Source organism: Hippoglossus hippoglossus, chromosome 15 (genome assembly GCF_009819705.1).
Source record: "Hippoglossus hippoglossus isolate fHipHip1 chromosome 15, fHipHip1.pri, whole genome shotgun sequence".
Lineage (NCBI taxonomy): Eukaryota > Metazoa > Chordata > Actinopteri > Pleuronectiformes > Pleuronectidae > Hippoglossus > Hippoglossus hippoglossus.
In genome coordinates, this window is record NC_047165.1 from 1,833,806 (window position 1) to 1,856,451 (window position 22,646).

General features: G+C 44.1%; 1 protein-coding gene and 1 long non-coding RNA gene across 5 annotated transcripts in view; one reads left to right on the forward strand and one right to left on the reverse strand.

Annotated features, from left to right (window-relative positions):
• The window catches only part of kcnq5a (potassium voltage-gated channel, KQT-like subfamily, member 5a), a 76,805-nt gene that overhangs the window by 50,870 nt on the left and 3,289 nt on the right, over window positions 1-22,646 (forward strand). The window contains exons 2-12 of one of the 4 annotated variants that reach the window (XM_034608249.1): window positions 2,543-2,636; window positions 4,193-4,319; window positions 4,791-4,966; window positions 5,205-5,330; window positions 6,274-6,384; window positions 6,674-6,769; window positions 10,255-10,343; window positions 11,761-11,787; window positions 16,224-16,468; window positions 17,668-17,776; window positions 20,572-20,703. In XM_034608249.1, the coding sequence (XP_034464140.1) occupies window positions 2,543-2,636; window positions 4,193-4,319; window positions 4,791-4,966; window positions 5,205-5,330; window positions 6,274-6,384; window positions 6,674-6,769; window positions 10,255-10,343; window positions 11,761-11,787; window positions 16,224-16,468; window positions 17,668-17,776; window positions 20,572-20,703 (1,332 nt within the window). Of the gene's footprint in view, window positions 1-2,542; window positions 2,637-4,192; window positions 4,320-4,790; window positions 4,967-5,204; window positions 5,331-6,273; window positions 6,385-6,673; window positions 6,770-10,254; window positions 10,344-10,673; window positions 10,769-11,760; window positions 11,788-16,223; window positions 16,469-17,667; window positions 17,777-20,571; window positions 20,704-22,646 lie in introns of all 4 variants that reach the window. The other 3 variants (XM_034608247.1, XM_034608250.1, XM_034608248.1) reach the window with 3 other exon arrangements.
• On the reverse strand, window positions 6,781-20,539 carry LOC117775270. Its single transcript, XR_004616234.1, has 3 exons — window positions 19,984-20,539; window positions 9,981-9,983; window positions 6,781-6,822 (listed from the first exon to the last, which is right to left on the reverse strand). It is a non-coding gene; the product is annotated as an uncharacterized LOC117775270 (long non-coding RNA).

A 22,646-nucleotide genomic window follows, 5' to 3' on the forward strand; every position in this document is an offset into this window, starting at 1 on the left:
AAACACACAGTGTGTGTGTCTGAGTGCATTAAGTGATATCGACAAAATGCTGAATGCATCTCGGAGTGGATTAATAATAAGTAAAGAATATACCAGTCTAACGAAGGCAAGTTAACTAGAACCAGACGTGGATTGTTGGGGGTTGATGTGGACACTCGTGACAAATATCCGACACTTGTTTATCAGCTGATATATAGGCTGTATTTTTAAAATGTAATGATTCCTAAGATGTCGTTATCTACAATGGAATAGTAAAAAGATTTGGAGAATAAAGTCATATTATTACGATTTCCTGATTTTCTTTTTCTCAGATTGTTATGAAATGTTTCTCATTTAATTATGACTTTATTCTCGTGATATTATATAACTCAGGTTAGGTACTTTACAGTTTAACCACAAACTTTATAATAAATAACTGTAAACACAAATAAAACACAGATACAGAGAACTTGACTTTAAAAAAAATATATATATATAAACATAAATGCTTTTCTGCATCATTTATTCTGTAAAATGTCAATACCATAATGTCAATGTGCTGAAATGTAAACACATCGGTCGTTATCATGAAAACCCAGTTGATTCTTCTACCTGTGTGAACGCAACACAAAAGCAGCAACAATCACCTGAAGGCAAACGTTCCTTTGTGTGAAATGTCCAACAACCATCTGATCTCCACAATGCACCAACACAATGAATGTGTTTTTGTGTGTGACTGGAGAACGACGGCCGGTTGTGTTGTTCCTGCCGTCACACGTGAAGCTCGGATGTAAATCACAGAAGCTTTTTTTCACTTCCAAACGACGCAGCGACGCCTCCGGGGGCAGCGATCGAGGTCTGCGAGCAGGAATAATGTTGTGTTGTTATCATTCAGTCGCACAGCGCTCCGTCCCTTTGTGTGTCTGCACTCTGTTATTTACTGCCTCAAGGTCCGTTTCTGAATGCAGAGATTACAAAGGAACAGAAACACGAGGCGTGTTTCACAGCTGCCGGCTTCATGCACGCACGTAAACTGAGTGATTTCCTTCGTAGAGTGACATTCTATGCATGTGTATGTTTATATTTTATTTTACACGTCAGTCAGTTATTAGTCGAGGGAACTGCGAAGTCTGGAAAATACAGTTTTCACACTCAGGAAAAGAGACTGAATAGAAGAGGAAGTTGTGTTTTGTGTTGTTTTATCACATTTCACCTGCCGTCGCTTTGCCGATTAGAGCGTTTAGTGATGGAGCCGGTTTCAGATGTGATGTGAAGGTTTGGAACTATCGGTATCCTCTGCTGTAGGTGCCCCCCCACCCCCCACCCCCAGCTCATGTTCCTCACTGATCCCATGGAAAATAAATGGCTGCATCAATCATAGACGAGGGCCGGGAGGAGTCCAGAGAGAGAGAGAGAGATGTGGGAGATGGAGAGGAAAGATGGCGAGGGAGAAACCGAGAATGAGAGATTAAAGCCAAAGGAGGACGGAGGAGGGTCTGGAGAGGAGCAGCGGGACGAGGCTGCAACATCTCCTGTAAATAACGAACACTCAGAGATCAGCAGAGATGAGAAGACGTTAAATATCAGAAAGACAGATGGTGTCTTTAAATAATAAAAAAACCCAGTGGGGAGATATGGTGAAGAACAGCTGCGGCCTCCTGCCAGTGCATATGTTGCCTGGAAGCTGCCTTATGAATTTTAATTTGTGTTTGCTCATTAATCCAGTTACCATATGACTTACAAGGAGCTGAGTGGTCTCCCTGCAGACAGGGGAGGACGGGGGGGGGGATTTAGGTCAGTCAGGCAACGAGGAGGCTTCTGATTGGTCGGAGGACTGACACAGTTTGTGCTTATTAAGAAACGATGATTTATGAAGATTTATTCTCTGAGTTTCCGTTGATGATTAGACGAGCGTAACATCTAACATCTGCAGATTTAATAATTGATTTTATTCAAACCATTTTCTGTATTTATAGGTCGTAAACCGAGCTTCCTCCATGGCAATCGATGGGACATGGACCAAACATCCAAATCCCAATACATCCTCTGACAGTTGCATTTAAAACACAGATTTGCAAACCTCACTTTTTGTGGAGCTAACAATAGTTCTGCTAGTTCTTGATCAACTCCCTTCCCCCCCGGACTCAGTGACGTTTTATGGGATTTTGTTTCTGCGGCTCATAACAATAAAGTTGTTTATAAAAATGTCACCGGTGCCTCGTTTCTCCTCAGAGGAAGAAACCATTTCCTCTGTAACAAGTTGCTCCAGTAAAATGTCAATAGCAAGGACATGTTATTTTTTTTATTATTTAGATTTTTTTTCCAGTGGTGTAAAGAACAAAGAATCAAAGGGTGAGGTTCAGAAACATCACATCAATTATCCAAAGGCTGCTGCCAGAGAAACCTCCAGATTGAAATGAATGAATCTTCCTTGTTCAGCTTTAAAGTGAATAACTTGACTATAACTTGATCATAACACTGTATGTGTGTGTCTGTGTGTGTGTGTGTGTGTGTGTGTGTGTGTGTGTGTGTGTGTGTGTGTTCTCATGTTTTGTCTCCTCAGGTTTATCCTGGTGTTTGGATGTCTGGTTCTCTCTGTGTTTTCCACCATCCCTGCTCACCAGGAATTCTCCTCCCACTGTCTACTCATCCTGGTAGGACGTACGCACGCAGGCACGCACGCACAAACACACACACACACACACACAGAGAAACACTGTGTTTGACCCACATTACCACATTTAAATGATTCTCTAAACGTGTCACCTGGTTAGTGGACGTGTGTGACGCTCGTGTCTTCGTCAGAAATATGAAGTGTGTTTTTTCAGCTCTGTAACGAACCGTAACGATCGGCCTCTTGCTTCTTAAGATCATCGTCGTCATCACGCTGTTACAAATCAATTCAGGTAAACAGGTTGTGTCTCTGAGGAAACAAATCCCACAGCACAAACAAAGCCTGTGTGGAAGGAGCGGGGGGGAATCCTGCTGCGGTGGAAGTGTTGTTTGTGTGCAGAGGAAGTTATAGAGACGACATGTTGTCATCTCAGATAGTTGTTCTTGTTTGTCAAAACTTTTGAGGCAACTTTCTGTCTCCAGCCCAATAAAGTGTAGAAAGTAAAGGGGGGGAGGGGGAGGGGGGGGATTTCGTTATGGTGCTCAGAGCTGTGAGAAATTGCATTTTAAAAATTTAACAGCAATTTATTTTTCTGTCGGAGCGACTGCGCTGAAGCCTCAGAACAAACCGTGGAGCATTTATACACACACTGCTTTAGTGAGAGGACTTCCTGTGAAACTCAGATCACTGTGAACGTTAGAGAGGTTTTCTTGGAAATATGAAACGGAATCATTATTATTCCACTTTCATATCTGTCTATTAAATATGAGGTTCTCTTAGCATAAAGACTGGAGGCACAAAGGTAAAGACAGTCAGGCTGCCAACATCTCTCCTACTCACTCATATAATGTTTTGTTTGTTTGACGTATATAATAAAATCCATAGTGTGAAAATGACTTTATTGATTGTCCCTGTGTGGTACAGACACCAGCATCCACACAAACCTCAGCCCGACACAAGAGATGGAGAATAAGTCCATTATAAAACACTTAAAATAACCTAAAAGCATAAAACAAATTGAATAAATTAATTCCTGTATGAAAACATAAAGCTTTAACAGAAGGAGGATGTACATGTGCAACCACGAGGTCTACAGGTTGAACTTCTCCTTTAAAGGACAGGTCTATTGTCATTAGTTGTGACAAATAGAACTTGTTAAGAAATCCTGCGGAGTCGTACGTCTTCCTCCCTGCAGACGTCTTAAACTGTCGGAGCAGCGAAGCACTTCCACTGAAGTGTCTCAGTAAGTCAGGTTCGTGAGTCTGGAGCTGCTGCTGCCACATCGGAGGGAACACAGCCACTGTTCACGGTGTTTATTACACCTGAGCCTTTCCTGTCACGACCCGTCAGGATATTTAGCCTTTATTTACTCTTTAAAAACATCTACTCAATAATGGGTGGAAGAAGTAATGCATGTTTTTCTCTTATTCACCTTGTGTTGATCTTTTGAAGTGGTTATGAAAGTCACAGTGAGGGCAACAAACGGATCTCTGTCTCTGAACCTTTTTGTGTGTTGTGCCTGTGCAGAATTGCATTTAAATTATGTGGTTTTGTGTGTCTCTGTCTGTCTGTGTGTGTGTGTGTGTGTGCGCCCTGCAGGAGTTTGTGATGATTGTAGTGTTTGGTCTGGAGTACATCATTAGGATATGGAGTGCTGGCTGCTGCTGCCGCTACCGAGGCTGGCAGGGACGCCTCCGGTTCGCCAGGAAGCCATTCTGTGTCATAGGTAGGTGTGTGTGTCTGTGTGTGTGTAAGACATCGTGGACATGTATTTTAAATACTTTAAATTCATTTAGACATTCAAGGAAAACTACAGATTAAGTTATATTGGTAAAAAAACATGTATTTCATGTAGGGTTAAGATACATATGACAGAATAATTTAATTTAAGATCATCATCCTGAGGTTATCTGTGAAAAGAGCATGAGAACACATCTGTCCTTCTCACGTCGAGACGTCCACAGTCTGCTGGGAAATCTGAGAGGAGACCGAGTGGAGTGTTTAAGAGTTGTTGACGTAACGGCGGAGGGAAACTAATAGAGAAAGAAAATGAAACAAACAGCTCGCGGAGAGAATCAATAGTTGTTTTAAAGGTGACAGATCGACGGGTGGACGGATTTTGAAAGTGGGTGCGTCAGCCGCAGTCGGTAATATCGTGCAGCCCGTGACCTTTGATTTTCACTCTTTCGCTCCCCAGACATCATCGTACTCATCGCCTCCGTTGCCGTGGTTTCGGCCGGTAGCCAGGGTAACATCTTCGCCACCTCTGCGCTGCGTAGCCTCCGCTTCCTTCAGATCCTGCGCATGGTGCGGATGGACCGCAGGGGGGGGACCTGGAAGCTCCTGGGATCTGTGGTGTACGCGCACAGTAAGGTAGGAGCTCGGGGACGTCTGGTCCGATGTCCTCACCCCCCCCCCCACCTCTGAACTAATGTTGTTGAGATAAACAAAGAGGAAATCGCTGAGTTCAAATACTAATAAGCTGTTTTTCCCCCTGTTACTGTTATTAAACTGTCAAATAAGATTCTGAGTGTTAATCAAACAAGGTCCTGCTCCTGGAACGAGAGGATTTAATATGATAGATTTAATATGACACACGTGTTTGCTGCAGGAGCTGGTCACTGCCTGGTACATCGGGTTCCTGGTGCTGATCTTCTCCTCCTTCCTGGTTTATCTGGTGGAGAAAGAATTCAACAAGGAGTTTGCCACCTACGCCGACGCTCTGTGGTGGGGCACGGTGAGCACGCACACGCTCGTCACACGACACACAACATACGACACACAACATACGACACACAACATGCGTGTCTGCTGAAAGCATTTTCACTACAGTCAAGGTATATAATTTAGATTTTAATGTAATTTCATATCAGCTGAGTGCATAAATGAATGTATAACATTATTATATACGTCATATTATATAATATCATTATTCCTATTCAGACAGTGTTTCATGTTTTTACATTACGTGAGTTTTGGCCTTTGTGTCGCTGGACACCCTTGAAAATTACTGTTATCACTTTAAACAGAGAACAAACTGCTCCTTTTTAATCCCAGAGCAAATTAAGGAAACAACAATATTGACGACAGTGATGTATTCTCATTTGCAGCCTCTGTGTGACCTTAATGGCAGCTGCGCTACGAGACCCAGCACTGAGGGGCCTTTAGAGTCACACCCTGCTGACTGTACTGCTCTGTTTCCTCCCGCATTTAGAAACCATTACACCAGCAAAACACACACACACACACACACACACACACACACACACACACACACACACAACAAGGAATGGCTCAATCAATAAATTCTATTTTCTCACGTCGACGAGCGAGGCTATGTCCCGATGCTCTGTGGCCTCGGAGCCTCTTCCTCTCCGGTGGACACTAAAAGCTGTTATATAAGTTTGCATGGCCTCAAAAAATAAAGTTTTAAAGGAGTTTGAGACGAAGCGAAAAGCTGACGAAGGGAAAACTCCGAGCCGTCGCCACTGAGATTCAGGAATAACAGTCCAGCCTCTGGATGAATGTGGATTGTCTGGTGTCAGAAGGTAATTAGGGTGATAAGAACGAGGCAGTTAGAGGATTTAGAGTGTGTGTTTTTACAATGAACCACCAGGTGTCTATAGGGGGCAGAAGAGAGAGAGGATTGTTTTCCTGAGTGTTGACCTCTGACCTTTCAGATCACCCTCACGACCATCGGCTACGGGGACAAGACCCCGCAGACGTGGACGGGACGGTTGTTATCGGCCGGTTTTGCTCTGCTGGGAATCTCCTTCTTCGCTCTGCCAGCTGTGAGTCAAACACACACACACACTCACTCACTCAGGAGCTAGAGCGGGTCGTCCACTAACCGGAGAGACCGTTGTTCGATCCCCGGCTCCTCCAGTCCAATTGCCCCTGAAGGCTTCAGACAATGTTTGACTGGAGTGACTTTGAGTGGTCGATGGAAAGAAAGGCTTCTAAAATATATTATAACAGCTACAGCTCCATAAAGTTAATGCTAACAAAAGTAATGGCCATGTTTTTATTTTTGTGAAATTTTAAAACTGTGTGTGTGTGTGTGTGTGTGTGTGTGTTTAGGGCATCCTCGGGTCAGGTTTTGCTCTGAAGGTTCAGGAGCAGCATCGACAGAAGCACTTTGAAAAGAGGAGGAACCCAGCAGCCAGCCTTATCCAGGTAGACACACACACACACACACACACACACACACACACACACACACACACACACTTCACCTTTACCGATGGTTTTATTTTTCACAGCAACAGCTGAGGACCAGTGTGAATACTGAGACCAGCTCTCATCCTGTGTGTGTGTGTGTGTGTGTGTGTGTGTGTGTGTGTGTGTGTGTGTGTGTGTGTGTGTCCACTTGTTACCCTCTGATGAGTGTGTTGATGTGTGTGTTTTTATCATCTCCTCCTATCAAGTGTTCCATTAAGAGTCCTAATTATGAGTAGTATTCAATACTCAATACTGTGAAACACTAGTATTCAGTGTTTTGCCCTGTGTGTGTGTGTGTGTGTGTGTGTGTGTGTGTGTGTGTGTGTGTGTGTGTGTGTGTGTGTGTGTGTGTGTGTGTGTGTGTGTGTGTGTGTGTGTGTGTGTGTGGACCACTGTCGCAAAACACACTGCTGGGATTTATGAGCCGTTTCCATGGCGACCATTTCCTGTCACTCTTTGTAATAGACAAGAGCAGCTGCATTACTTTCTAATGGGCCATAGATATCTGCTGGACAGGTTGTGTGTGTGTGTCTCAGAAAGTGTGTGTGTCCACCTCGTGTCCCAAAGAAAACCCCAAATCTGTTCAATCTGAGCCAAATGATTTAAATAATCTATAACTTAGTATCGAAGGATCTGGTGCAGCCGCTGTTTATTAAACCTGAAGCGAGCAATTCATCCAAATTCAAGGCAAAACCCTCAAAACTGCATATTTGGAAGTGAAAATAATCCAGAAATTTTGAACTGTGAAGTAGAATTTTTGCATCTGTGTCGTAATGAAGGAACGTCTAGACCGAACATGTCACACGCATCATAATAAATCCGCGGTGTCAGTTGTGTAATGGAGCCATTAGACGATTCCTGTCAACTGGTGAGGCAGAGAACTTCGCTTGATCACGTAAATACATCACTTGAAGTGCACCAGTGGAAAAGCCACCGCAGGCTGTAAATAATGGAAACCATAAGTGTCCCTGTCTGTCTCATAACAGGCTGCGTTGTGTTGTTAATCACTGACCGAGCACCACGCTTTCTCTAATGCGTCTCACGGCACCTTCTCCATAGTAACGTTATTTGTTGCAGCTGCTTCGGACCTGATGGAATTCAAGATTCAAGATTCTTGACTGACGTAGAAAACAAATAAATAAATAAAGAGATCTATGAAAGGAATTATGTACATCTATCTAATTCCATATCTTGGTCTGTGTGTCTGGGCCCGAGGAAGTGCAGGGTCGAATTTGAACAGGACATTTTAAATATTAAGAAACTTAAATTAAACTCTGTGGCAGCTTCAGTTTGTGACGTTGTCGGTCACAACATCCGGCACCTTCACGGTCACGTCTTCTGATTCTCCAGTTCAGGTTCGGTGAGTTCTGAGTCGAGCTTCACTGAACTGTGAAGAAACACGTGAGCAGCTGTTTGTGCAGCCGCAGGGTTCAGCTCACTGGTCTGTATTCTGCTTACTGCAGGTGCAGCTTCAGAAATAAAACTGCAACCAGCATCACCTCAGAGCAAACAGATTACAAACCCAGATATATGATATATAATAAGGAATAATACAATGACAGTGATTCTGCAGAATGTGGACATACACATGTATGTGTTTATTAGAGAGGAGGCATTTACTCTTCTTTCACTTCCAAATAAGAAGTTTATGAGATATGATTAAAGTCGGGATTGATTTTAAGCCTGAGCTGAACTGAGCTCACTAAAATTAAAACTGAATTTAGTTTTCTTTGTCCTCTTTTCTCATCAGTTTCTTATAAAAGTCAAATCACATCCTGAATAAACTCCTAAAGGATCAATTCATCCGGTCTCTGTTATCTGCCGAGCTGTTAACATTTCCCTCCACAGGTGGAAGGAAACCTGGACGCGGCTCTGACCTGTTGAATATGTTCGATGACATCACTGTTCACTTCACTCCCCCATCTCACACTCAGCAGTTCTCTCCTGCTTCCAATCACATGTCCGTCTGTGGCAGGACGGGACGTTACCACCGACCTCACGCCTGAGCTGCTGGTCAACTCCGAATCTCACCTGCTGCAATAACCACCCTGTCTGCCCACACACGGGTCTGAACTGGGCTCGGGAGCAGGGTTGACCAGCGTTCGGCAGGTGTCTGGTGTTAATGTCCCGACCTGACTGTGTCAAGTGTTGATATACAAGCTTTCCACAAATCTTGTAACCACAGCCGGCACCATGGTGGAGGTTCAGTCGGCCTGAGGGTAAATACTGGGTTTTAAGGTGTAAAGAATGAATGTGCAGATGTTTATTTAGCAGGACCACATGTTTAAGTTTGGGTCAACGCTCCAAAACAAACTGCTGCTACATCTGGAAAAATGTTAATACTAAATTAAATCTTAAAATCTTGTTAACTAGATAACTCCATCACCACTTCCATTAAGACAAACAAACACATGACTAATGGTGAATAGTAACTGTGCACTTCTAACCCTCCGTCACACACATTATGGTTTCACTGGTTTCGGCTCAATTCAAAATATTGCAATTAGAGAAATTAAAATTAATAAATATTAGTACAGTCAAAATAGAAGTTAAGGTCTAAATAAGTAGTTTTTCTTCTCCATCCTACGACGAAGCCATATTGAAAAGATTTTGAGAAATAATAAGTAATTCTGCAAGAATAAAGAAGTAACATATAAGGAAATGAGCAGCGAGGAGAATCAGGATCAGGATTTCTTATTTGGATCCTTAATAAATGTTTATATTCATTAATATGCCTGATTAGTTTCCCTGGGTAAAGAATTCCTGGACCTGCGCCTCTGATCCAGATCCACACCAACACTTCTTGAATTCTTTCCTGGTCCATGATCCATCTTTCCACCACGTTTTGTGACGGTTCTGTAGCTTTTTACGTGATCCTGCTGACAATCAAACAAACAGACGTCTTTTTTTCACCATGAATCATTCTCACAATGTTGAGGAAAGTGAAAAATGTCCAGGACTCGCTCCCTGATCTCGGTCCACGACAAAATGTAATGAAACAAACGCAGATGAAAACGTGACCTCATCAGTGGAGGTAGCAGTTAGTTCACGTACTGAAGCTGTGTCTCAATTCAGCGGCCGCATCCATCGGAGGACGCGCTCCACGCAGCCCTCCCTGAAGCGCAATGAATCATGGGATATGTTGGCGGGGCCTTGGAATTGGGACAGCCTAGTCGCGGCGCTGTGACCTAATTGGTCGACAAATGCGTCCTCTGAAGGATGCGCCCCCCCCCGAAGCGAGACGCAGCTACAGTCCCGTCTTCACGTCTCCGCTGACGACCTCCAACATGGCTGCCGGCTGGTTACAGACCCGACAACACGCTGTGTATGTTCCGTGTTCACCTGGATCTCATGTTCCTCACCATGTCTGTCCCATTGCCCCTGTGTGTGTCCTGCACGTGTGTCCGTGTCCTGTCCGTCTCTGCTCCCTCCCCCCCCAGGCGGCTTGGCGTCTGTACACCACCGAAGGCGCTCGTCCCTACCTCAGAGCCACCTGGCACCACTACCAAAGCGCCCTCCCCCCCCTCAGGCATGTATCCCCACCACCACCACCTCCACCTCCACCAGCACTCCCATCACCACCCCCACCTCCCTCCAAACCCCCCCCCCCCCCTCCCCCTCCCCAATCACAATGCATCAAAACTTCCCCTAAAGAAACTAATCAGCTTTTTCCTCCCCTCCCCCCCTCCTCCTCACTTTCCTTCTCCCATTTCTCACACAACTCATATCTTCCTCCCTCACCTGTTCTCTTTGTTTTTTCCTCCCTCAATCCCCCCCTCCCCCCTCCCCCCACCCTCCCCCCTCCCCCGGTAATTGTTTAATATCATCATTTGATTTATTCTGTCGACTCTGCATGTAGTGTGTCTGGCGTAGTTATGCTGCTGATGAGAACTCGGTTTCCATTGCTACCTGGAAGCCTCATTTGAAGGCGTTGCATACCTGCAGCCCCGCCAAGTAGGTAACCACTTACAGACTTACAAACATGGCCGCTGCTGCTCAGCCCTCCTCCTCATCGCTCATCTTCAGCCGGTGTCTGCTCGTCTTCATCGGCGTAGCTTCAGCCCCTCTTCCATCTCCCCATCGTGTAACTCTGTGATGCAGCATTGTGACTCCTCCTCTTCCTCTTCTTCCTCTTCTTCTTCTTCTTCAAGTGAACCTTTATTAACCTTCTTATCCCAGATGTTTCCTCAGCATGTTCTCAAACACCTTCTTCACATTCAGGCAGATGTTTACACAACTTCAGCAGTTTTATGACGTTTTAAAGTCTGTTAATGATGATTCATTTATAAATTATTAATATGGAAAATACTCACAGGTTCTTACAAACAGGAATATGTGCAGGCACAGACTAATTCCACAAATATAAAAGTTTTGATCGTACACTGTAAATAAAGAAGGACAACATGACAGTTTCCCTGAAGTGAAGCCGAACTATCCTGATCGCCCCCTGGTGGTTTGCTGCAGTATAGGTCACAAACCCATCCTCTGTGTAGCAGATGGGTCATGGACCAAGTACACGTTAAATACATTTTTCTCTTGTGTCATTTCGCGCTGATATTTGATCTAATATACATTTTTACAGTAAGTTTGGTTTTAATTGAAACGTCACAATTGACATTCAAGAGTCACTCAGGAAGTGAGTACACACACACACACACACACACACACACACACACACACACACACGTACACGTGCTGGACACAGCAGATTCAGATCCTTACTCCTCTGATTTCCACGCCTGTCGCTAACACTTAGCTTCGCTGTGCACGGCCTTAGCTTGCATGTGCTTGTGAATCCGTGACCTTGTCGACTTTCTCTCTGCTTCCGTTGGCTGTGACTCCTCCCACGTCCATCAGTGGAAATGTGTGTATGAACCTGTATAAACCTGCTGGAGACTAACTTCTGTCCCTTTGTCTCCTCCTCTCTGTCCCACTAACCCTTGAAGGAAAGAACAGGGCGAGACCACCTACAGGTTTGTGTGACTCATTCCTGCAAACACACAAACACACAAACACACAACATCTGTGAATGAAATCTGCTGTTTGTCTGTTATCATCCATTTATTATTTGAATGAAGATTCATCATGATGAAGATCATTAAAACTGAGAGAAGGTCAACTGCAGCGCTTGGAAATCCACACGAACGCCAATATTACATACGTGTAAATTATCGTTATCAAACACTTAAGATAAGATAATTTACTGATATTTTACAGTTTAATCTTAAACTTTATTAGAAATAAATACAAAGGAAACACAAATACAACCCAGAGAACTTTTGTATAATGTAAACATGAATGCACATCTTTTCTGCACTGTTTGTTCTGTGAAATAAAAGTTTTCACGAAGGCAAAAATAAACCACAATTGAAACTCCACATTTAAGATGAATGCGTTCTGATATGATTAAACCAGAGACGTCCAGTCAGCATCTTTTATTATTTCAGTAACACCGGAAATAAAGAGAGATAAAACTTTCTCTCCATTTAAACGTGTTGGATTATGAACGACAGGCAGTTTTACATCAGATCGTAAATAAAGAACTAAACCAGCTACTTTCAAACAGTCTCGTAGAACGTTCTTCACTTTTCCAACTTGCTCTCACGTCTCCATCTCTGGTGAGGCACCCCCCCCCCCCCCCCCTCCTTCCACGACCGGTTCTCTCTCTGCACTTGACTCAGGCAGGAAAAGGGTGATGAGCTCCTCCTGTATTCTCTCTCTCTGTGTGTGTGTGTGTGTGTGTGTGTGTGTGTGTGTGTGTGTGTGTGCGAACACATACACACGCCTTTCAAAGACAGGAGTCTGTACCATGTCTGTACCATGACGCACTTTTTCCATTGGGATGGTATTTATATAACTCATCAAACACAAGTCGAGCAGAGACAGAGCAAAGTTGAAAGGAGGGGTGGGTGGGGGGGGGGGGGGCTTCAGAGAGGGGAGGACGACAGACAGAGAGATTTGTGACTTTAATTACACTTGTATAGTTTTTACTGTGCAGCGCTTCTTTGGCAGCATTTGGGGGCCTCATGTGGAGCCAGCAGCTTCTCAGGCCTTTAAACCCAACACACACACACACACACACACACACACACACACACACACACACACACACACACACACACACACACACACACACACACAGAAATAAAAACAGACCTTTATTCTCTCATTGACTAAAACACCAGCAAATTAGCTTCTCATCCTGAAAACAAAACAGGCTTTAATGAGGTTTTGTTGCTTCCACAGCTTCACCCCTCCCCCTGAAAGCCTCCTGTTTATTCTGCCCTTTCCCTTCTTAGAAAGCACTCGTCCAATTTGCACTTGTGAAATCATAATTACGCACTCGCTTTATGACACCATTTCTCTCCAGGATTTTCCTCCTCCACTGAGAGAACACAGGGCGCTCTGTCATTAGTGGTTTTACAGACTGTCGGCTGCTCGCTGGCGGGCGGTAGGTGCCGCGGCGAAGGGGCTGGTGGGTTTTTTCGTTTTTTTAAGCAGACTTGTAAACACCAGCGGTCGTAAAACATCAGGGACACCACAAAGTGCCACAGCGGGATCCACGTGGAGGGAGGGAGAGGCAACCTGACAGAAGGGATAATGGAGTTCGTGGGAGGAGGCAGGTGGAGTGTGCAGGAGAGAGAGACCAGCGCTGGCTATTGATTATCAATATCAGCAGAAATCTACATTTTATAAAGGTTCCCTGTTTTAGTTTCGCCCGATTTTCAGTCGTTCACTGACCCTGCTGCCTTCTGGGAAATCCAACCAGCCTGACGCCGACTCACGCTTCACTTATCTGTGTTTGTAAAACTGCAGCTTCTTCAACCACAAGCTTCAAACACCAGCATTCACACTAAACCGAGCAAAATCAACTGTATTCTTTAAAATCTACAGAGAAAACAGACTCAAAATGGTCCCAACTGTGTTTTACACGGATGCAGCTTTTTGGTTATTTTGTTCTGTATGTGCACAAGCTGCTGTGTGTGTCTGTGTGTGGATTCGAACACGCATCAGTGAGTCTAACAAAGTTAAACTCGAATCATTTGTAAATCGTGTTTTTCACATGCAGAGCACGTGTCACACATTTGCGACCAGTTTAGAGTCGAATCTCTCTGCGTAGAAATCAGCCCGATTCCCAGTTTCTTAACCGTCACTCGTCATCGACTGCTTCTCTGAACTCTGCAGACGCACTCGGCCGCTCGGGCACAGTTCGGAGGTTTGCTCGCCGCACGTCACAGAATAATCGGTGTGTTGAAAAGACTATTTGGGTGATTTTTTTTTTGGAGTTTCCAGCACAACGGAGGAGTCTCGGCTGGACACACATTCAGACTCAGTTTGACGTGAGCTACGAATTCACATCCTCTTTTTATCTCCTCCCTCCTCTATCTCTCCCCCTCTCCTCCACCCGTCTCTCCCTCCCTCGCTCTAGTAGGGGTCTAAGTAATGGGCGGCTCTTCAGAAGGTACACTCGGAAATATAGGAGGTACCTGCAGCACTACCCAGCATCCTCTCTGCCCCGAGCCTAATAACCTGTGAGAATGACTAATAGCATGGAGGAGAACAAAGACACCAAACTTGGCCTCGCTCCTCGACTGAAGGGTTTGTCTCAGACCAGCTCTGCCGCCTGCTGCCCGTCCAACGCCAGACAGACTTTGTCCAGAAATTAAAGGGGAATTCCACCGAAATGGATATTTTCACTGTCAAAAGAGTAATGTGGGGTTAACGATGAGTAAAACATAAGCTTTTTAAGACAAAGGGAAAATGCACCAGATGGTAAATGAACTGTCACGTCCAGTAAATGCACGTTCAGCCCCTGTCGTCTTATACAAAGAGTTTTCATTGTTTATTAAGAACTTTTTACTTGAAAGTGAGTAAATTCTTTGAGTTTAAAAGTTAAAAAAAAGGTCTAAATTCCCCTTTATTTTATTTATATTAATCTGTATTTTCCTCTTAGTTTAATCCAGATAAGAAACGACAGTCCAGCCACACGATTATCTTCTGTTTCATTCCTTTGATTTGATTTAAACCTTCATGGAACCAGAAGTTGGTTCATTTGATGATTTCTTGTAAAGATGAAACAATTCTGAGACAATTTAATAAAAAGGAATGGAAGTCAGATTAAATCATAAAAACAAATCCTGTGGCCGGACCCAGTTCATCTTAAACGGACCCCCAACAACCTGTGTAGTGTTGATCCTGGTTTCCAGAGGCAGGTGTAACAGCTTCTCCTCAGTTTGCTGCATGCTCCTGCATCACTGCTGCACTGCTCCTCCCCCATTACACAGGCAAGCAATGGTCATGGATAATTATTGGTATTGTGAACAGATCTATAGTGTTCAGCTCCTTCCATTGTGTTTTAGAAAGGTTCTTCTGAAAGTGTAGGAGACACAGAGACTGAGGCAAGAAACTTTATTGCTGAGATGTTTAGTTCTGCTTTTAAAATGTGCAGCCGCAAGTCTGAGTAAGTCAGGGAATTAATAATAAAACATAACCTTTGAAAAATAAGTCTTTGAAAACCCGGTTATATTAAATTAAAATGCTGAATCTCAGGTTGATTCAAAGGTTCTGGAGAAAAGTGTGAAATCGTGGCATGGACCCTGCATCCGTCTCTCGTCGCTCTGCTGCATTGCATGCTGGTCTATTTGCCGTGTGACAGCAGATTGTTTACTGCAGCGAGCTTCATTGAATTAGAAGTTACATACCTGGAAGTTTAAAGATCTAAACATCATGTGGATAGATGCATTTTTATTATGTTTCTCCGGCTGTGTGATGTTTCTAAAAAAATTGAATTAACTGAAAGGCGAAAGCTGATAAAATAAGTTTGACAGTTTGGTTTTTATATTCCTCTAATAGTATTAATATTAAGATGTATTTCCATTGCACTGCAGTGTAATTACAGAGGTTGTGTGAAATCACTCTCTGTCTGCGTAACCTCCGAAAGTTTAAAAGATCTAATGATGGAAAAAACCACGAAGCTTTAAAATGGTAATCATCCCTGAACTGAGCAGTGAACCCGTGAGTGTAACTGGTTGTGAGCCGCGAGCTGCCGGGGTCAGGGTGGTGTTGGAGGGCGGTCGGGCGTTGATCTGGTGTTTGGGGGCATGTCAGCTGGATGATGTGAAGGGAAGGCACAGAACGCCGCCCTGTGTCTGCGCTCTGAACTCTTCTCACTGTCTGACGGCAAATACGTGTTGACAGCTTTTCTCTTTCTCTCTTCTTGTGTCTCTCCATCAACCCCGACCTCTTTCACACACTCTCATCCTCATCCTCCACTCCCTGTTTCTATCCATCTCTGGATCCTCGCTCCCGTCTCCCTCGTCCCAAACCTTTCTCTTTGCTCCCGTGAATGTTGCTCTCTCCTCTTTCCACCTCCTTCTCTCCTCCTGCTCCTTTTCTCTCCCTCCTGCAGTCAGAAGTTGAGTTTCAAGGAGCGGGTCCGGATGGCGAGTCCTCGCGGTCAGAGCATGAAGAGCAGACAGGCCTCCATCAATGACCGCCGTTCCCCTGGCAACGAGGGGGTGGGCGGCGGCGCCGGCGCCGAGCTGATGGGCGGGAGTCCGGCTAAAGTGCAGAAGAGCTGGAGCTTCAACGACCGGACGCGTTTCCGGCCGTCGCTGAGGCTGAAGAGCCAGACTCGCACGGCGGTCCCAGACGGTGAGTGGGACTCCAACTGTAAATCACTCTGTTCACTACAGGAGCTTCTTTCAAACAGAATCGTCCTAATGCAGAGGAACTTGATCTCATGTCTTTAACATCACCGAGCTGCAAAGAGACAGGAAGTCACAGGAAGTCACAGGAAGTCACAGGAAGTCACAGGGATCACGTTATGTGACGGGTCTGTAACTTCATCCCCATGATGCACTTTCCCAGAAAGAACCATGAAAGTAATCGTTCCCATTAACTACTTGTGTAACAAACAGAACTTTGTCTCTATTTTCCAACTAATTAGCACTAAAGTACTAAATTGTTTCCAGGAAATATCCGGATTTTATGTTCAATTTCAAAAAACATTAACCTCAGAAAGAGAAAACATGATTTATGCCAGATTTAGTTATCAGCTTATTTCCATCTGCAGGTACACACTAAATCTAAAAATACATTTTGATCATTGGGTAATTCATTCTATTTGGTAATTTAATTAAAAAGACTGTGAATATTTATTTCCTTTTTATAGTTTTTATTATTTAAAATATACATATATTATCTCTTGTATTCTAGATGCATAGTGTGATGATTTTTCTTGTGCACTTTGGGAAAACGCTAATCACACTTGAGTTATAATCATTCGTGAAGTACCGTTATGTACTTTAACATTTCTGCGTTTTGCAGATTCTGAGGAATATGAATTAATTTTAACGCTCCAGTGTTTCTCCTCAGATTTCCCAGAAACCCTTTCTCTGCTGGAATAGAAGGAAATTGCTGACTGCTTTAACAGCACCTCTGTTTCTGCTCTTACTCCCTGCTATCGTTGGTTTGAGCAGATTTTATAACCCCTCATCTGCACTATATCATTATTTACTCTCTTTCCATTTCCCCCCCCGCTCCTTCTCTCTGTCTCCCACTCTCGTAATTATTGGCAGCATCACGGATATACTGTGTCTGTCCTTTTCTCTCGCCTCATATAGCTGAGCTGGCTAAATTCTGCCCCCCCCCCCCCTTTCCCAGAGATCCCGTCCAAGTGGGGCATAAATTCTCACCTCTTAAAAGCCAAAATAGCCTCAGTTTGAAACATTCTTGGAGGCTCCTGTCAAGACGCCGCGACGCACAAAGTGTTTTATGAATTTTTCAGACTGGAAAGTATTTTGCACGGGGGCCTGAGTTTATTGATGAAATGACGGCTCCGTCTCTCCCAGTGGACGCAGGCATGGCCGCGGAGGATTCCTTCGACGAGAGGGGCTGCCACTGCGACGTGACGGTGGAGGATCTGTCGGCGCCGCTGAAGGCCGTCATCAGAGCCGTCAGGTGAGCTGTCATTGGATTTTATCGTTATTTAATGAGGGCTTCAAAATGTATTCGTTTCCCGTCGTCCTGCTGTTGTTTTTCTCCTTCTGTTTATTTTCGTGGCTTCTCTGAACGAACACCGGTTCGTCTTATTGACTCCTCACGTCATTTGAACTCTTCCCTCAGGACCTTTCCTTTCTCACGCGTGTCCATTGATTCTTTAACCACGGTGACGGCTCACTGAGCTGCTGGTCACAGTGTGGCCTCCTCTGAGGATTGGCCGGTTGTTGACCTTTAGCTCTCGTTGAAGTCGAGTCAGGTTTCTGATTGATTGATTGATTGATTGATTGATTGATTGATCGATCAGCTCGGACCCCTGCTGCTCCTCCCTCTGATACACATGGAATTCAGGACGAGAAAAACATACGTTCAACCTCCAGCGCTCGGGTTCTCGTGATATCTGGTTTCCTGGAGCAACATGTTTGTTTTTCCTGCGTCGTCCTGTCTGTATCTTTGTGAACTACCTGCTGGGTTGGAGGGTTTTGCCTGAGGGGGTGTGTGTGTGTCTGTGTGTGTGTGTGTGTCTGTGTGTGTGTGTGTGTGTGTTTCAGCAGACTCTGCTGTCTTACACTGGCACCGGCACCCTGCGAGCGAATGTTTGTCCAACTGGCTCCGACTGTTTCTTTCACTTCTCCGCTTCTTCTCACCCTCTTCATATTTTTCAATGTAATAAAATAAAATAAATCTCCTTTTCCACCTCTCACCGTGAGTCCAGGTTTTTTCTGCTGGTTTTATAAACTCTAAATTCAACCTTTTCCATTTAATAAAGACACGGGATGTAAAAACAGAAAACTTAAAAAAGACAAACTTTGCCCAAGTTTGCCCAATTCAAAGCAGAATAATAATTATCAGTGATCTGTTTGGATCCTAATTCAGTCATTTGTTCTAGAAAATGTAAAATGTTGGATCATAATAAGATTCTTGAAGCTGTTAATGGTTTAAAGGACGATTCCTTTTAACCATAAACCTTATGTCACTGGTATGTTTTCCTAAAAAATGTGGCTTGAAATTGGAACATAAGAGGAAAGTTCCAGGTTAATTCAATAGGTTTCACATTTCCGTTCCCCCCGAATCCTCCAACTTTAATTTCGGTCTTCAGTTTCTGAGTCTGTGAACAACATCGGCTGAGATGTTTCCTCAAATCCTTTCATTACCTCTGTGGAAGAGCTCAGTTTGTTTGTTTGTTTGTTTGTTTGTTTGTTTGTTTGTTTGTTTGTCAGCAGGATTACATATTTTCACCAAACTTAGTGGAACGATGGGACCTGGACCAAGAGAGAAGCCATTACATTTATTGCAGATGCAGAACTTTATCTATGTTTTATGACAGATTGTTTTTTCGAGCATAGGAGAAGACGGTGAACAGAACCTGGTACGTTTATAGCTCTTCCGCACTCGTTAAGATGCCAAACCCCAGTAGAGGTTAGCGGATGTCAGGGACATATCTTCAGTTGTGTGTGAGCATCAGACCTGGGTGTGTGTCCCTCACATCTCGGGGCCCAGTTGGGATCTTTGATCCTGATCCGGATCCGTGAGCTGCAGCGTTCCTCAGTCTGTGATGTTTCCTTCTTGCTCTGGTGCAGGGCTCGTCCATGGATTACTAATAAATAAATACATCATTTAGATTATAGGACAACTTCCTTTTTTCTCTACATTTCTACTATAAGAACTAGACGAGCGTGTAATTCATGGATCTCTGACTTTGAGCATATCGACTCCCCACAGGCTGTTGGAGAGATGAATGTATGGAATAGAAATGTTTGATAATGTTCTCAACACACACACCGGTGCTGCCCATATGGACAGCATCAAAATCCTTTCTATAAATAAGACGTCTCTTGTGCTCATTTGGCACATACGTTCCTGCATTTCTCACTTCCAATTATCTTCAGCAACTTCCTGTTTCTTCTGATATAAGATAACTCTCGGACTCAGTAAACCAGGTGGACATTTATATCCATGTGGAACTTGTTGGGTAACGATTTCCAGTGGAATCTGTTTGGAAAGCAAAACACGTTCAGTCATATATTCAAGTTTGAATGATTTGACGTGTAGGTTCTTTATCCTGCTTTGATTTATTAGTGACCTGACATCTAAAGGCTGAACTGCTCCATCACCAGCTCCTCTGTTCTCTATAGGAATCACATTCTCACACACACACACACATGAACCTCCACCACCCAACTCGGGCCCGCCTGCCCACCCAGCGGGCCTCCTCGATGGGCAGCCGCGGCCCAGGGCTTTCCCAGGGTGTCGGGTTGAGTGTTGGACACCCCCTCCCCAGTCGGCACTGTTATTACAGAGGGTCGACTGTCACTGTTGTTTCCACTCAGACAATGAGAAACACCGGCAACTGGAGACACGCGGCAGCCGCCGGGGAGCCGGAGTGAACCGAGGGCTTAGATCCGCTTACCTGCATCAATATTATTCACACAGCAGTGGGTCTGCTCATCAAACACGGGGAGACGGAGGGTTTCACTCAGGTTTCAGTCCTTCACTTTGATTGTTATGGATTGGACGAGAGAACCGGGGAGCCTCGGTTTCCCATTAGACGCTGACTCAAGGTATCTGAGATATTAATAATATTGTTTTAATTATTCTGCACAAAAAGATCAACAAGTGAAAAGTCACAAAGATCAGTCTGTGGCTTTCTCGTAGTTCCTGCTGCCCTCTAGTGGTTAGTTATCGGAGTTACAGACTTATAGAATTATGCAATAATGTGTGTGTGTGTCTGTTTGTGTGTGTGTGTGTGTGTGTAGGATCATGAAGTTTCACGTTGCAAAGAAGAAGTTCAAGGAGACGTTGCGTCCCTACGACGTGAAGGACGTCATCGAGCAGTACTCTGCGGGACACTTGGACATGCTGTGTCGCATCAAGAGCCTTCAGACCAGGTCAGGACAGACACACACACACACACACAAAAACACACACACGCACACACGTCTTGAAGAGCTGATCCGTCCTCTCGTGTTAAAAACCATGATTTTCTGCATATTCTGTTTTTACGTGTGCCAGATCGTTCACTTCATTAAAAATACATTCAGATAAACAAATGTCCACTTTCATCTCACCAGCTCCTTCTGACCTTGAGAGTGTGTGTCTGTGCAGTAGCCTTCATGTACATGTGTGTCCCCTCTCTCTCCCAGACTTGACAAAGTCGTGGGTCCCCCTGCGAGGCCCTTCAGCAGCCGCCTCAAGACCTTTTCTGCTCCTTCCCTGCATTTATATTACAGCCAGGCGCGGAGGAAACAGTCTGCGCCGGGGTTAGACCTCAGCGCCGCCACCTGCTTGCCGACTACTAACCTAACAACACTGTCACATCTGGGTCAGACCGCAGTCAACTCGTTGTAAATAAAAAAGGGAACATTTAGTGATTACAACAACATTTTAAACATAACCTCGACATTGGGCCAAAAATGAAGCTGCTGTGTCGACACACTTTTTAGAAAAAGCTTCTCAGGCACTTATGTTGCTTTTAAAAAGCAGGAAGCAGCCAAATGTTCACTTTCATGTGCTTGTGAACAAATTGTGTGCATGCAACACAAAGTGCCATGTGACCCGGATCTGACGGTAGTTTAATGGACAAGCTTCAACTCCAGCCGAGCTCAAACACTGGATTATGAACTTAGTCCTGCAAGAAAACGTGAATAATACAAATGTAACATTATCTGACTAATTCACATTTTTAAATTCAGTTTAACAACGAGGAGAAATGCATATTTAATGATCCCTTTGTGTTTTTGTTTTTTTATTTAATCATATTGATATACAGAATAAAACATCCTTTATTTAAAATAATGAGAAATATTTAATACTTGAAGACATCTGGTTTAATCTGTAGACGAAGCAAGAGCTTTTTATTGTTATTTATAGATTACAGCTGTAACTTTTTTAAATATCCAGTTTAGTTTATCTGAATTCTGAAAGTTTTGAACATTAAAAGCTTTTGCTGACTTTTATAACTTTCCATTATCAAAGAATAAATATGTTTTACCTCTGCATGACATATAGCAGTCTTAGTCTTTGTTGGAATTCAATTTATTATTTCAGCCGGGCCCAAACAATATCGTTATGTCGGCACTGTTCACTTGTACAAACCTTTAAGAGTTTGTGTTCTACTCTGTCATGTTGTGTTTTGTGAATCTGGATGAACTGTAAATGCTGTAGGTGACTTTCTGGACAGTAGAAGTCCCGGGCAGGACCATAGTGTTTGTTTTGTGAGCCTGAGTGTGTGTTCGAAGTGTTGTCGATACACACAGACCTGAGTGATGCAACGTACACCTGCTGTGTAACTCACAGTAGATGTAGACTTTGATAATATCACCACGAAAACATTGGAAACATTAATCAACTTCAAATTAAATAAAGAAAGATACCGACCGGTAACGACAATCTAAAAGTATCATCATCGATATTGCTTCAAACCTCAGTGTGTGTGCCTGTGTGTGTGCGCTTGTGTGTGTGTGTGCGTGTGTGTGTGCGTGTGCGTGTGTGTGTGTGTGTGTGTGTGTGTGTGTGTGCCTGTGTGCGTGCACGTGTTAGCGATGTGTCTGACCCGCTGTCTCTCCTGTCTTCAGACCGGCCAGTGCAGCGGGCTCTGGTCGACCCAGGAACGTGTCGGCTCCCGTCCTGCATTATTATTACAACAACAGGAAGAAGCTCCCTCCCTCAGGGTTTCTGTTATTTCACTTCATTTGAGTTTAACCCACAGAATCAACCTACCGGTTCCCTTGACCTTCCCTGAAACCTGTGAAATGTTTCTCCCAAACAGACTCACCGAGATGCCAAACATCTGGATTAACTTTCTTACAGTAGCCCACCAGATGGTTGGAGT